At 37.8% G+C, this 14,225-nt stretch overlaps 2 protein-coding genes and 1 long non-coding RNA gene across 3 annotated transcripts in view; all 3 read left to right on the forward strand.

Moving 5' to 3' along the window:
• The first annotated feature begins 902 nt into the window (after window positions 1-902).
• Window positions 903-1,621, forward strand: LOC131957292 (uncharacterized). The gene is made up of 3 exons (XR_009389089.1): window positions 903-974; window positions 1,307-1,387; window positions 1,532-1,621. It is a non-coding gene; the product is annotated as an uncharacterized LOC131957292 (long non-coding RNA).
• Window positions 1,622-5,734: 4,113 nt separating this feature from the next.
• Window positions 5,735-7,123, forward strand: LOC131957288 (toll-like receptor 4). Its single transcript, XM_059322012.1, has one exon. The coding sequence runs from the start codon at window positions 5,735-5,737 to the stop codon at window positions 7,121-7,123; it is 1,389 nt and encodes a 462-aa protein (XP_059177995.1).
• A 4,104-nt stretch (window positions 7,124-11,227) lies between these two features.
• LOC131957300 (uncharacterized) overlaps window positions 11,228-14,225 on the forward strand; it is a 9,265-nt gene continuing 6,267 nt past the window's right edge. Inside the window, exon 1 of the mRNA XM_059322025.1 lies at window positions 11,228-11,404. Coding sequence (XP_059178008.1) covers window positions 11,350-11,404 — 55 coding nt within the window. The 5' untranslated portion in view covers window positions 11,228-11,349. The remainder of the gene's footprint in view (window positions 11,405-14,225) is intronic.

A 14,225-nucleotide genomic window follows, 5' to 3' on the forward strand; every position in this document is an offset into this window, starting at 1 on the left:
CATCAGAATAATATAGGTTTAGGTTGATATAGCTGTACTACACGGCGTACTTTTAAACTTTATTATTTTCTTGAACATTTTACGTTTGCTGTTTTGTAACAACACTATATTTAATTTTGCCGGCTAACAAAAATGTTGAAAAGTTTTAAAGAGGAGCACTATGTATTATTTCTTTAAAAAAAGATGATGTGATATATATTGTTAAATTTGTTTACATAATATTGTAGACCTATTAATCAAAGTGATTATTTCCTCTTTATTCTTTTATTATAATTTCTTGAAATATAATATTTTATGGATGACAGGATTAATGATCTCAGGACAATAAATTAAAAAAAAAGATAAACTCGACTAAAATCATTCTCATTACGTACACATTTTGTCATGAAATATTTAGTTTGGGATATTTTGTCTGAGATAATTTGTCCATGATATTATTTGTCATAATATATTTTGCTTGATATATTTTGTCCGTGAGATCATTTGTCTTTTAACCATTGTATTTCTTAATTGTAGTGTGTAACGAAAGCAATGTAGTTATAAAATACATTTAAGCGACTAATAAACACTACCATCTTAGCTATATTACAGATTAGACGTCCTGTTATAGCTGAATCCAGGCCAGTTCAAATTTCCGGAGTGTTAAAATAAGTAGTGCAGTACCAATTAGCTTCTGCTTATAGCCTGTATTTTTACCTCAGCACTATGTAAAGTTGTCTTAAATGTGTCTTAAATGTTAAACGTGTTTCACATTTTAATGTGTGATCTTTGAATCGCATATCTTCACGTCTGAGATAGCTTCACGATTCTCTTTACGTCTACACCGATGAGAGAATGACGAAACGACGGCATGACACACTACCTAACGAAGAGTGTTATTGATAAAATATTTTGTTTTCTTATAGGCTACCCAGAAAATTTGAAATGCTGTGTTCTATTGTGTTACTCCTGGTTTTCGCTGATCTCGTCTTAGGGTACATTTAATTAGCTTCCATTTAGTTGAAATGTATTGTTTAAATAAGACACACAAACACACTTTACACACACATTCACACACATACAAACATACACAGACACACACATAAACACAAACATATATACATATACATATATATATATATATATATATATATATATATATATATATATATATATATATATATATATATATATATATATATATATATATATAAATATATATATATATATATATATATATATATATATATATATTTATATATATATATATATACATTTATATATAAATATCGCATTATGTTTAAATTAATTATCATTTCAAATTCAGTGGTTTATTAGGGAAACCGACGGTGCAATATATGAATTACTGCCGTAGTAACGACGATTGTAAGATACAGGAAGAATGCAAGTTAGTATGCCAGCAATTGTATCTCTAGAATGTAAAGGTATATATATATATATATATATATATATATATATATATATATATATATATATATTTACAGTTGGGTAAAACAAAAATGTATATTTTTATTACATTTTTTCTTGTCAGGAAATCAATAATGTATAACAAGAAATACTGCCAACCTAGCACAAGAGGTGGGGGATAGTATTCGAAATAAATCATTCCTTTTAACCGATGATATATATTTTTAACGTTATTTTTTCTTTATTTTTTTTTTGTTGTAATTTTATAATTCTGTATGTTATGTACATATTTATAACTCTTACAATGAGTAAATAAAATAATAATAAAATTACTATGAACTTACGACACTAATATCCTATATAAATAAGTTTAGTAAATATAATTTTTCCCTTATACTGACGTTTTATCTTTGTAGTATACAATTTAAAAGCCTGTCAGTTAGTCATTATATCAATACACAATACAAATGATCACATGACAAAATAATCTCAAACACAATTTCTTAATCAAATAACCTCACGTCAAATAATCAGCTACTTAAAGACGTATCAATAACAATGATCGCGACTTAATCAACGATATAAAGACTAATAAAGACGCAATGATGACTACAACATGGAACATTACAATACAACACACAACACTTGATATTACAATGGAACCAAACAACGTGAAAATAGTATAGGTTTTCATAACTTTTCTTCACATCATACATCTGATGGTGTTCTTGTGCTTGGTTCAGTGAAAGAAAAAACAACATTGAAAGATAAAAACGCTATTACTAACATTAAAGAAAGAAAGTATAAACTGTTTTGGATATTCAAATCTCAGAAGCACATCAAGTATGATAAAGTGTACATAAGGGTTGGTTCACAAACTGAGCTTTTTTTTACACAGTTAACTTTCTTCATGTCATCTTCACATAACATCCTATGAAGTTTTTAAAACCAATCAAAGCAACCGTGTATATATTATTTTGTATTGAGCGAAGTTTCAACATGGAATACAGGATCAAAAAGAAATGTATTTATTAATTTAAAAATACCTCTCTTATAGTTTTCAAATAAAAAACAAAATGAACTCTACTAAAGCAAGCATTCATGAAACTGTTGCCAATACTTTTTACTCTAGTGTCTCGTAGATGTTGAATGAGAAAAATATGATACACTTTAGTGACCCTCTCATTCAGAGTTTCTTCAGAAAACAGACACATCGCCACCACCCATTGCAAAATGAAGAAATACATTTATATTGAAAATATATACCAAGCCAGTGTCCGCCTTTCACATGCTTGTTTCGAGTCAGTAGAGCGCCCCTGAGTCCATCCAGCTCTAATGAGTACCTGATCATATTAGTTAGGGTAAAAGCGGCTTGACATGGTGCTGAGAATGTAGTGTTATCAATACGGAGGGAACAGGGCATAACCCTCCTGTCAATTACCCCCCGCCCAGTAGGACATTACCCCCCGGACATAGCTTAAGGTACAGATAGGGTTAGGGTTAGGGTTCGGGCTAGGGTTAGGGTTAGGACTAGGGTTAGTGTTATGGTCAAGGTTAGGCTTAAACCAATGTCCAGAGTTGGTTTTGTTGTTAAGTTTTAGGCTGAGGTGAATTCTTAGGTTTTGGCGTTTTTCTTAAGTTTAGGATTAAGTTAATTTCAGTTAGAGTTAGGACTCTAACTTGAGGGTGGGGGGTAATTCCCCAGAGGAGTAATTGACAGGGGTTAATTGCTCGGGGGGGGGGGGGGGGGATGCGGGGGCGGGGGGGGGGGTGATATGTCAAGGGCGGGGGGGGGGGGGAGGGGGGGGTAATTGACGGGGGTAATGTCCTGTAGCCCAATACGGATGGGGTTGTGCAGAAAATCGGGGCCAGTCCGCCTACACCCATTCTATAATGTACACTATGGAAGGACTGGGGCTTTTTACAGATTTTTTCCCCCCGGTATTTTCTACAGCAGAGAGCAAAGTGGATTTCCATTTTCTTTCCAAAATTAATTATATAAAATAAATATCGAAATTCCAATTAAAATTTTACATCTTTAAAAAAGGAAAAAGGGTCCACATTTTTTTTTTCACTTAGGCCTATGCCCTGCTTATGCCTGTTATGGGGTAGCTCCACCTCTGTAGACGAGCCATTCTGATTGTTCAGTCTTCTTGAGTGGGTAACGGCAGTGGCGTAGCGAAGTCGGGTGTCACCCGGTGCGGCACTTAATGGTGTCACCCCCCCCAGAGGCGTAGCGACCCTTTCCGGGACAAACTTTCAAATTTTCGATTTGCCCCCCCCCCCCCCTCAAATTTTTCTCATTATATTTTGCTATATTTTGCCTTGGTGTCACCCCCTAAATGGTGTCACCCGGTGCGGTCCGCACCCCCCGCCCCCCCCCCCCCCTCGCTGCACCTCTGGGTAACGGTTCTTTTACACGATTCCTTGCAGACAACTGGATATTGGAAGGAATTGAAGGGGGGGGGGGAGGAGAGGGCAAGCAAACTAATTTCTTACCAATGCTTTTAATAAAGAAAACAAAGATATTATTTTATTTAAAATTTAAATATTAAAAAGTTTATTATTATTATACAGGTTTTAAAATATTTGCTTCATTTCTAATCAAATTAAAATATGTGTGTTATTTCTAATCAATAAAAAAAAATTAAAAAAAAAAACCTTATCCACCAGCTTAAGTGATTTAAAATAAATGTATTAAGATAGGTAGTAGTTGTTTCTGGGTTTCTCCCATTTCAAAGTATTACTTTCTAGCTCTGTCTTTCTCTCTGTCTTTCTATCCCTATGGAACTCTGTTTATTCATAAATCCCCCCTTCAATGTCTCTTTTGTACTCCCGTTAAGGTAAGAAAAAAAAAAACGGACCAAAGTCTTTACAACATGTAGTGAAGTTTCCAAGTCAAGCGAGCCTGTAAGTAAACCAGCGCGACAGTGCTATGATTTTTGCGTTCACCCGCGCACCGTCCGTACTAATCTAAAACTAAGCACACCGAACAGCGATGTCACAGCGATCTTTTCCCACATGTATAATGGAGGTTCGTTTATATACAACGTGTGCTGTGTTAGTTCTACTCTGGATAGTGAAGTTACATTTTATTTCTGCGGCTTATTTTTTTAACAAGCAGTTGGATACTGAAGATCAAACTATGAGAAACACATGGACACCTATTGAATATACTCAAGAGAGATCGCACACTCCTAGCGCTGAAATTGATTCGCCATGTACCACATCTGTGACTGAAGCCGAAGTTCTAGTGAACTGTAGCTACAGGCAGCTCACTGAGATCAAACGTTCCTGGTTTCATGAAAACACCACGACACTTTTACTCAACAACAATCTACTAGACACCATCCCAGGCCGAATATTTTCTAACCTGAAGAGGCTGAAAAATCTGACGCTGTCAAATAACGAAATAGAAATGTTGTTTAACGATTCGTTTGCCGGGTTGGATGAATTAACGGTCTTAAATTTGGAAAATAATAATCTCAACCTGTCTGCGACTTATCCATTTTCGTCTCTGTCTGGTTTAGTAGAACTTCATCTGATACATCAAAGACCAAATGATGTAATAGATTATGTATTGCCGCATAGTTTAACTTATCTGTCTTTTGATTTTAACAACGACACTCTAGAGTTCAGCCCAGAATACAAAAAAATTACTAACCTTACCACTCTAATTGTGTCAGGTTCATTAACAAATATTTCTGATCATAGTTTTCAAAACGTGAAACATTTAAAAGAGTTAACTTTAATTGAACTAAACAATTTAGAGTATTTAGATCCAAAAGCTTTGCAACATTTCTACGATTTAGATGTTCTCATTTTGAAAGATACGCCGATTGGATTGAGAAAATCGTTTGCTCTATTTTCATATCTAAATTCAACAAAAATGTCTAAAATTCGTTTGGACGGGTTGGCACTAGATATTAATAAACCTGATGTAAGCGTAATGAGAAATGAAAGCGTCCTCACACAAGCCATGACATTTTATGTGCGACAAATATGTCTGTCTCATTTTTCTCTCCAATCAAATTACATCTTTATGATAGGGTTGAACTCGTTATTTAGTAAACCCTGGCAGCAATGTTTAAAAAGTTTAGACCTCACAGATAATCCTATTTTGGGTATTAGATCTGCATGTTTTCAATTCCTACTGCTGAAAAATTTAGAGGTTCTAATTTTAGAATCTTTTTTTTCGAGAGACCAGTACTTTAGAAATTTTTGGGAAGATCACGTGAATGAAACAGCCAATGATTTAAGTCCCGTATCGCCAGTGAGTTCTTTGACGCAAGATAACATAAGGCAAAGTATTGATGTAAAAAATGAAATGGAAGAAACTAACCAAGATGTTACTAGTGACTCCTCCATATTGTGCCCAACTTGTGGTTTTGTTAGAGTTTACTTCAACCCTTCCCTGAAAGCCTTGCATGTTCAGAAAATAACCCCAAGTGCTTTATTTAAAATTAACTATTACATCGAGAATGGAGCTAACATAACTTATATTGATTTCTCAGTTAACGGATTTAGAGAATTTAATTATATAATTAAAGGACTTACAGGCATTAAAACAATCATTGCGTCTGGCAACAATATGAATTCCCTGTTGGTTAATTTCTTTGATTCGCTTAACACCGTTGAGAAACTAGCACTTTCAGCATGCAATTTGGTGCCATCATTTGTATCACAGAACAGCAGGCGATTGTTCCAGTATTTGCCTGCGTTACAGTGGCTTGCCTTGTCTTCAAACCAGTTGGACATTTTAGCACCGAATACATTTGTGGATAATTTAAACCTGAAAGGGTTAAACCTCGCGTATAATCGGTTTCGGAGTATTCCTTTTGAGATTCAAATCACGCCAAAACTTTACGTGCTAGACATGAGAGGGAACGCCCTGACAACAATAGACGCGTCAACTCGTTCAGAATTGGATACAAGATCGCACACATCCGCAGGCTTCTATTTATATCTCGACGGCAACACACTGTCGTGTGCCTGTGAAAATTTAGATTTCCTCATGTGGCTTTCATCAACTCATGTTATTCTTGACAACAATAGAAATTACACCTGCATTGATAACAGTGGTAAACTAACGACTACGCTGGAATACAAGGACGTTGAGAAACTATGGCGAGAGTGTTCGGGACAGTATTTCTTTTATCTAAGCATTGTCTGTTTCAGTACTTTATGTATTGGGTACTTGCTAGTGTTTATTATCAACCATAACCTGACTTACATTATGTCGTATGTGTTACAATATTTTGGGAATTTCCGGTTGCATGATTGCAAAGACTACAAAAACGGTGTGTATATTGGGTACGCCGACAACGACTACGCCTTTGCTTGCCATCAGCTGTTGCCTTACATAGAAGACAAGCTCGGTCTGCGAACGTTTGTCCGTGACCGTGACCTTTTACCTTCGAGTGACGTAGCCAGCGGGATAGTCGACGCCATCAACGCCAGCTGGAGGGTGGTGCTGGTGTTCAGCGAGAACTTTCTGAGGGCGGACGAGTGGATGTGGTTTACCATAAGGTGTGCGGTGTACTCCCAGACACCAGCCAACCCAGCCCGGGTTGTCGTGCTGGTACACAGACGTCATGTCCACCAGCTGCCCACTGAACTGCTCAGTGCCGTGACAGACGACAGCGTCATTGTCGTCACCAGGTGGGAGATGGATTACGTCATACAGCAAAAACTCAAAACTCTGTTAGGTCAATGACCGTACTATAATTCAGTCAATTAATTAGCATTTAATTAGGCTTTAAAGGTCAATGACCGCACTGTAATTCCAGTTAACTAATTAGTATGTAATTAGTCTTTAAAGGTCAACGACCGCACTTTAATTTCTGTCAACTAATTAGTATGCAATTAGGCTTTAATTTTGTTGTCATGTGTCAGACCATATTCAAGTTTGTATATTTCATTAAGTCATTGCATGGATTTAAGTTTATCTAATTTTTGTGATCTGTGACAAAATGTGACTGTTTGAATGGACAGTGAATGGACCACAGTTAAATAAATTATTAAAACTTGATATTTTATTGAATAGACAAAAGTTTAATCTGCTATTACAATTTGTTAATTAAGTGTATGAGCCAACATTTCAATAGCTAAAATTGGATAGTTTGTTAATGGACCAAAGTTTAGCCAGCAACTGATGGGGAAATTGAATTTTTTTTCTCAGCAACATCCTGCTTTTCTATAAGGAGGGGCTGAAATCTGGCATTGTTCAAGGAATAGCAATGTTGACATAAAATATTATTTCCACGCCAAATGTAAACACAGGTGTTGCGATGTGTGTTTGAAGGTTGGCACTTGAATACAGATACCAATTGATCAACAAAGTCCCTATGTGATTTTATCTTCTAGATTTCTTGTAACACAACATATAATAAGTCCTTTCAGCCGGCTGTAAGAGCATTACCCCCCCTCCCCAACCTCAGCTTTTATCAATTTATACCCTACCTAATCTCTAAGTCCTAGCATCGATACACGTCACTTCACTCCCAATGTTCCTATGCTACAGAAATGTGTGTGCTATTTGTTTACATTTTGACTGGAGACGTGACTTGAAAGAAGACACCAAGAAAATTGGATACACCTGGGGACAGTTGGAGAGACTAGCTCAGGACACCTGGGGACAGTTGGAGAGACTAGCTCAGGACAGAGATGTCTGACACCAAGAAGAATTGATACACCTGGGGACAGTTGGAGAGACTAGCTCTTGCCAGCGGTCTATGTCTCTGGAGGGGCGACAGGCAAACCTAACTTAAAACAATCACATATAATGAACATTATGTGTATTATGTTAATGTTATAGCCGTTTTAGCTTTTTTTTACTCGATAACAGAATTTGTTTTTCAAAGTATTGAAATTGTCAGTGAATTTGATCATGTGAATACGCTTAAATTGTTGTTATATCCAGTGGCGGAACTAGAAAAAAAGGGGCCACCCCGCAAAAATTTTTTTAGCCCCCCCCCCCCCATATAAATATATAGGCCTATATATGCATATATATATATACTCAAACACAACATACGAACATAGGATACTTATTCATGCTGGCCTGTTCGTGGTATGAGAAATACGTGTTTTTTTTTATTAAAACAAATTACAACATCATGTCATGAGTGTAAGTGCATTAGTCTGTTTTGTGAAAATCAGTTTTATATTATCTCTGCCGTACGACCGTTAACCTCATTTCGGTCAAAAGAATATAAAACATGAAAGCTTTCTGTAAATAATGGTGTCTCGCGTCATGTTTATTTTTATGTTTTTTTTTGTATTTATTTTATTAATTTTAAATACATTTTCTTTTTATACAGTGTCATTCTTTAGTAAGTAATTTATAAACAAATAATAATAAAGAGAAGTAATTGCTTTTTATTTGTTTAGTACAAATCTATTAAAAATGAGCATCACTATTTGACTATTTAAAAAAGGGAAATAAGTCATGGAAGTGGTTTGAACGTTTGCTTATCTTTGATAAGCTTCATTGTAGGAGAAAGAGGACTCGGCTTTCACAGTGGTTTAAAATTAAAACGAAGGAAAAATGAGCGTGGGGTGGTGCCTATAGAATAAAGATAATATAACCGCAGCCACGGTAATCTTTTATACAAAACAAACATTAAGTCAAAAATGCAAGAACATTTATGTTTTTTAACTATAACAATTTTTTTTATGGTCGGCCGTGGGCCCCTAAATGGCGTGGGCCCCCCCGCAATGCGGGGTCTGGCGGCACTGTAGTTCCGCCCCTGGTTATATCTATCTCTGTTCAAAGCATAGATACATGCGTTTCAACATTAGAATTTCGAATTAGGTTTAATGATTTGACTAAATTAAGAAAGTAAAGTTACGTTCAATTATGACGATCCATGGGACAGGTGAAGCAGAGTTAACTTGTTTCTGTGACCTCGGCATATGAAGAGATAGTGTGGTCAGCACTATGCCCAGCCGCCTTTACTTTCCCTAACGTGAGTTAGATACCCATCAGAGATGAGTGAACCCAAGATGTGATTCGGGTTAGCAGGCGCATGGTGTACCAATAGACCACGCCGTCACAATTTGCTTCATTAGTTTATGAAATGTAAGTGCTTCAAGTATATTTTCCCCTTAAAACCGGACTGGGTTTACTCAGAACGTGCTACGGATAAGGTAACAATCAAAAGCTGAGTTGGCTCAGGGACAAACGGGTGACTTGAGCTCTCGATCATAATGCGAGATTTCTCTATACAGTTATCGAGTGCTCTACAAGACGAACAAGCACCCATTTTATTGTACAAAATCGAAATACTTTACGTCCCTAGATTCGTGATGCATAATGATTTAAATATAAAGCCTCAATTTGATCAGTTCTCAAATAGAATATTAATTGTAATTTATTTTAATTTATATTGATTTCAAGTACTTCGCATTTAAATATAAAAGCGTCTCATTTACTTTATAATTTTAACACCCGGCTAGAAAGTATCAAAACCCAGTTTAAGTGTCGCCTGTTTTGATCCCACCCAGCGTCTATGTAATAACTTTATGACAGCCAGTGAACAACCCTCGCACACAAATGCTCCATTCAAAAGCAGGGTTCTATTTGAAAAGCCTAGTTTTTTTTGTCAACGCTGCACCTGAAACGCCATTGCACTGCGAAAATATTTTCCACAGTTCAGTGGTTGAATATGTCAGTAGGCTAAATCGTGATCACATATTCGAGTCAAGTTCGCCGTCAGTCACCCGTTACCGCTAGAGTCATTCTAGCTGCGTTTTTTTAAAAATATCTATTTTTGCATTATAGGTAGTACCATACTAGAACGGGATCAGTGTTTCTTCCAGACTTTTTTCTCCGGGGAGGGGGGGCGGACTAAAATTTCGGGGGGGGGGGGGGAAGGGGGGGGCACTGTTAAAAGTATATATTTTCTATATAAATTCCGTTTCGTTCGGAGGGGGGGGGGGGCGGACCCGAAGAGATGCCTGGAAGAAACTCTGAACTGGATGTCGTGGTTGGGTGATAGAGCAGTTAACTACCAACCCGAAGAACTCGAGTTCGGTTCCCGCATACCCAATAAAATAGATCATACGTACAATTCTACATAATAAAAAAAACAACAACACAATCTTGAAGCAAGGCCTAGAAACAAAAAGCCGCCGTATTTTTTGTGATCAATGGGGAACAATTCAGTTGTAAAATGTATAGGCCTACCTCTCCTTGGCTAACGGGATTTCCAATTTTAAGCGCGAGAAACCGAGACTTACAAGCGTATTGTCTGTATCAGTGGCGTCGCTAGGTCAGGTGTCACCCGGTGCGACACATGTGTGTGTGTGTGTGTGTGCGCGTGCGTGTGTGTATGTTTGTGTCGGCCTACATAGGCCTATAATTTACATATACGCCACATACTCGTACATGTATGTTCATAAGCTTTAATCACTGCAGACGTAATAGTAACGATGTTTATCTATAGTCTCTTAATACTATAATCGGATGTAGCATTGTTTTCTTTACAGTTTATAGTTAGCACGTTCACGTCATGGTGTCATCCCCACCCCCTTTTAAGAATTGCTGATTTGCATTTAACAGACTATTTAACTTTAATTAATTATTAATGGAACTGACTAAAAAGCATTTTCTTCTTTACATTTTGCATTTTTTTTGCCACCCCCTAAATGGTGTCACCTGGTGCGGCCCGCACCCCCACCCCGCCCGCCCCGCCCTCGCTACGCCTCTGTTTCATAACTAGCAACAGACGCATAAAGTGAACTTAGGAGATGCGCAAAATTGCACATCAGACACATTTACTAAACGGACATAATTTTGGCTGTGTTACATAGGCAAGAAATAGACGTACACCAAGTCTAGGCTATTTCTAGTTTCTTCTCTGCTGTTGTAGCCAATGGATTTTTTAAAGATCCCTTCTCAAAGCTAATTCACGGTGCAAGCAATACTGAGGTTTACATATGGATAAAGTTATCGTGTTTTCTATACTCTTCATGTGTATGGTTTACTTACCAGGTAGGCAATAATGTGGTTTTAATTATTTGTGTATTAATGTAAAAACAGAGATCTACATGTTTTTAACCAACATACTAATTATTATAATACATAGGACTGGGCAATACAGTATCGTACTGAAGTTTTATCTGAGAGAGTCATTGTTATGGTCACGCATCGCACGGCTTAGCGAATGAGTTAGGGCTAGTTAGGCAATTCATGAAATACAAGGAAATGAGGTCACCTATATGGCCTATACAAATTAATGCTTGAAACATTAAAAACAATCTTAATTATCACTTAATTTTGTCAGAAAGTGTTGTAAATGTAATGATAATATAAATATACAACAAAAAATTTTCGTGTTAAAGGGAAATAATGCTCAAAATGAGTTACATGCGCTATTTGTTTAAAAATCTTTCTCCCTAGTGTCTTAATAGGCAACTATCAAAATTGTTTTGTTTACAAGGGAACACGAAGATAACATTTTACAGAAACTACACAGAATTAGAATATTAAGAAAAATAATATTAAAATGATTATTTAAATCCTTGTCTGTTGTAGAAAATGTCCTACATAGTATTGTGGCGTACTAACACATGGTAAATGGTTCGTGCAGGTAAAAAAACATGAATATTCGCCGCCTCATATGGTTAATGGTAAATGTTAACAGGACTTTTAAAAACAGTTTCAATAGGAGACCATTCAAAACTGCTATGGTTATCTGCAATATCGGCGTCGAGACAACGGTCGAATGGCAGTCGTGCCTAATAAAACATCAGACAATCGTTGGACTCTACCGTATATCCCTTATTATGGTATATTTTAAATAGTCATATTAACGTTGTAACGTGTGTCTCTTTTTGTAAAGTACCTCGACAGTGCTGGGTACCTAACTCACGTTAGGGAAAGTAAAGGCGGCTGGGCATAGTGCTGACCACACTATCTCTTCATATGCCGAGGTCACAGAAACAATTGAACTCTACTTCACTTGCCCCATAGGCCGTCAGGTTTGAAAGGGAAACTTTCTTTTCTTACCTCGACAGTGCATGGGATTGGTAAAGTACAGTGTGAGGGTGACATGAATCTCGTGCACTCAGGTATACGTACACACACTTTCAAACCTGACGGTCTATGGGGCAAGTTCAGTAGAGTTCACTTGTTAGAGGTTAGGTACAACAATCTGTTTAATCCAACGAATTTTCTTGCCCATTCAAAAATATCAACTCTTTCTTTTTTTACCCCAATCTTCAACTGTCCTCCGCATTCATTCCTACGCACTTACTTTCTCCCGCTCACAATACAACACGCTGTCACTCGACCAGTCGCTTCCCTTGTACTCTCGTTCACTCCGTACAGCAACATACACGTCAACACGGCGCTGTCACTCGACCAGTCGCTTCCCTTGTACTCTCGTTCACTCCGTACAACAACATACACGTCAACATACCCGGCCTCGCGTCTCGCTACATGATACATACACACACGCAGTGATCCGTCCCACGTTTACACCTTCATACACCTTCATACACATGGGGCGGAGTGGTCTAGCGGTAGAGAGCTGGACTGCTAACCCGTAAGTCTCGAGTTCGAGTTCGAATCCGGGTTCAAGTCATTAGAACATCCCTAAGTCCACCCAACTCTGATGGGTACCTAATTCACGTTAGGGAAAGTAAAGGCGGCTGGGCATAGTACTGACCACACTATCTCTTCATATGCCGAGACCACAGAAACAATTGAGCTCTACTTCACTTGCCCCATAGACCGTCACGTTTGAAAAGGAAACTTTACTTTACACATGACAGCACCACATACTGTTAATATATTTCTTCTTCTTCTTCTTCGTTCTTAATTATTAGTGTTGAAGGGGTTTGAACTCGAGACTTTGTTCGAATTTATCAACCAAGAGCTTTTTGCCGACTCGTTACGTGTCAACTGGTTGTGCGCCATTGAGGCCATTGACTCCAATTTCAGCCTGCTTTTCTTTTTGGATTTGCTTCCATAGCCTTTGTCCAACCAAGAACAATCTACAAGGCAGCAGTTGTTTAATTTTGGAGTTGTCTCTCCTAGAAGAGTGGCTGTCTCCAGCTAACGAGCCTCATCTGCCCAAGGGTTCGAACTCGAGACTTTTCGGTTTAGCAACCATGAGCTTTATCGACTCGACCACGCCGACCCCATTATATATTTCAATTACTGCGACATATGAAAAATAGTGTGGTCAGCACTATGCCAAGCTTCGTTTATTTTCCCCAACCTAAGTCAGGTTCCGGGTGGACTAAGGAACATCCTACAGTCACAAGTTCGAACCGAGATCCGAACTCCAGGCCTTCTAGCTAGCTGCCAAACGACCCTTCCCGGCGCCCGGGGACAAACTTTAGATTTGCACCCCCCCCCCCCTCAAACTTTCGATTTGCACCACCCCTCAAACTTTCAATTTGTTTTTCCAACCCATTTTGGCGCCCCCTAAGGTCGGCGCCCGGGGATATATGTCCCCCCTCGCTACGCCTCTGCAAACGCCTTTATATTCGACCACAAATAACAGGTTACATATTCAAGGGCCTTAACCTGTGATAATATTACAATGCAACAGTGGGCAAAAGCCGATGATAATAACTTTAAAAAAAAATCTCCATAGGCCTACTACTACTCAGGGGCGGAACTACAGTGCCGCCAGACCCCGCAATGCGGGGGGGGGGGGGGGGGGCACGCCATTTAGGGGCCCACAGCCGACCATAATAATTTTTTATAGTTAAAAAAAAAGATTTTCTTGCATTTTTAACTTGATGTTTGTTTTGTAAAAAGATTACCATAGCTGCGGTTGGATTATCTTTTTTCTATAGAC

Source organism: Physella acuta, unplaced genomic scaffold (assembly GCF_028476545.2).
Source record: "Physella acuta isolate Inbredline_101_S28 unplaced genomic scaffold, ASM2847654v3 ptg001231l, whole genome shotgun sequence".
NCBI lineage: Eukaryota > Metazoa > Mollusca > Gastropoda > Physidae > Physella > Physella acuta.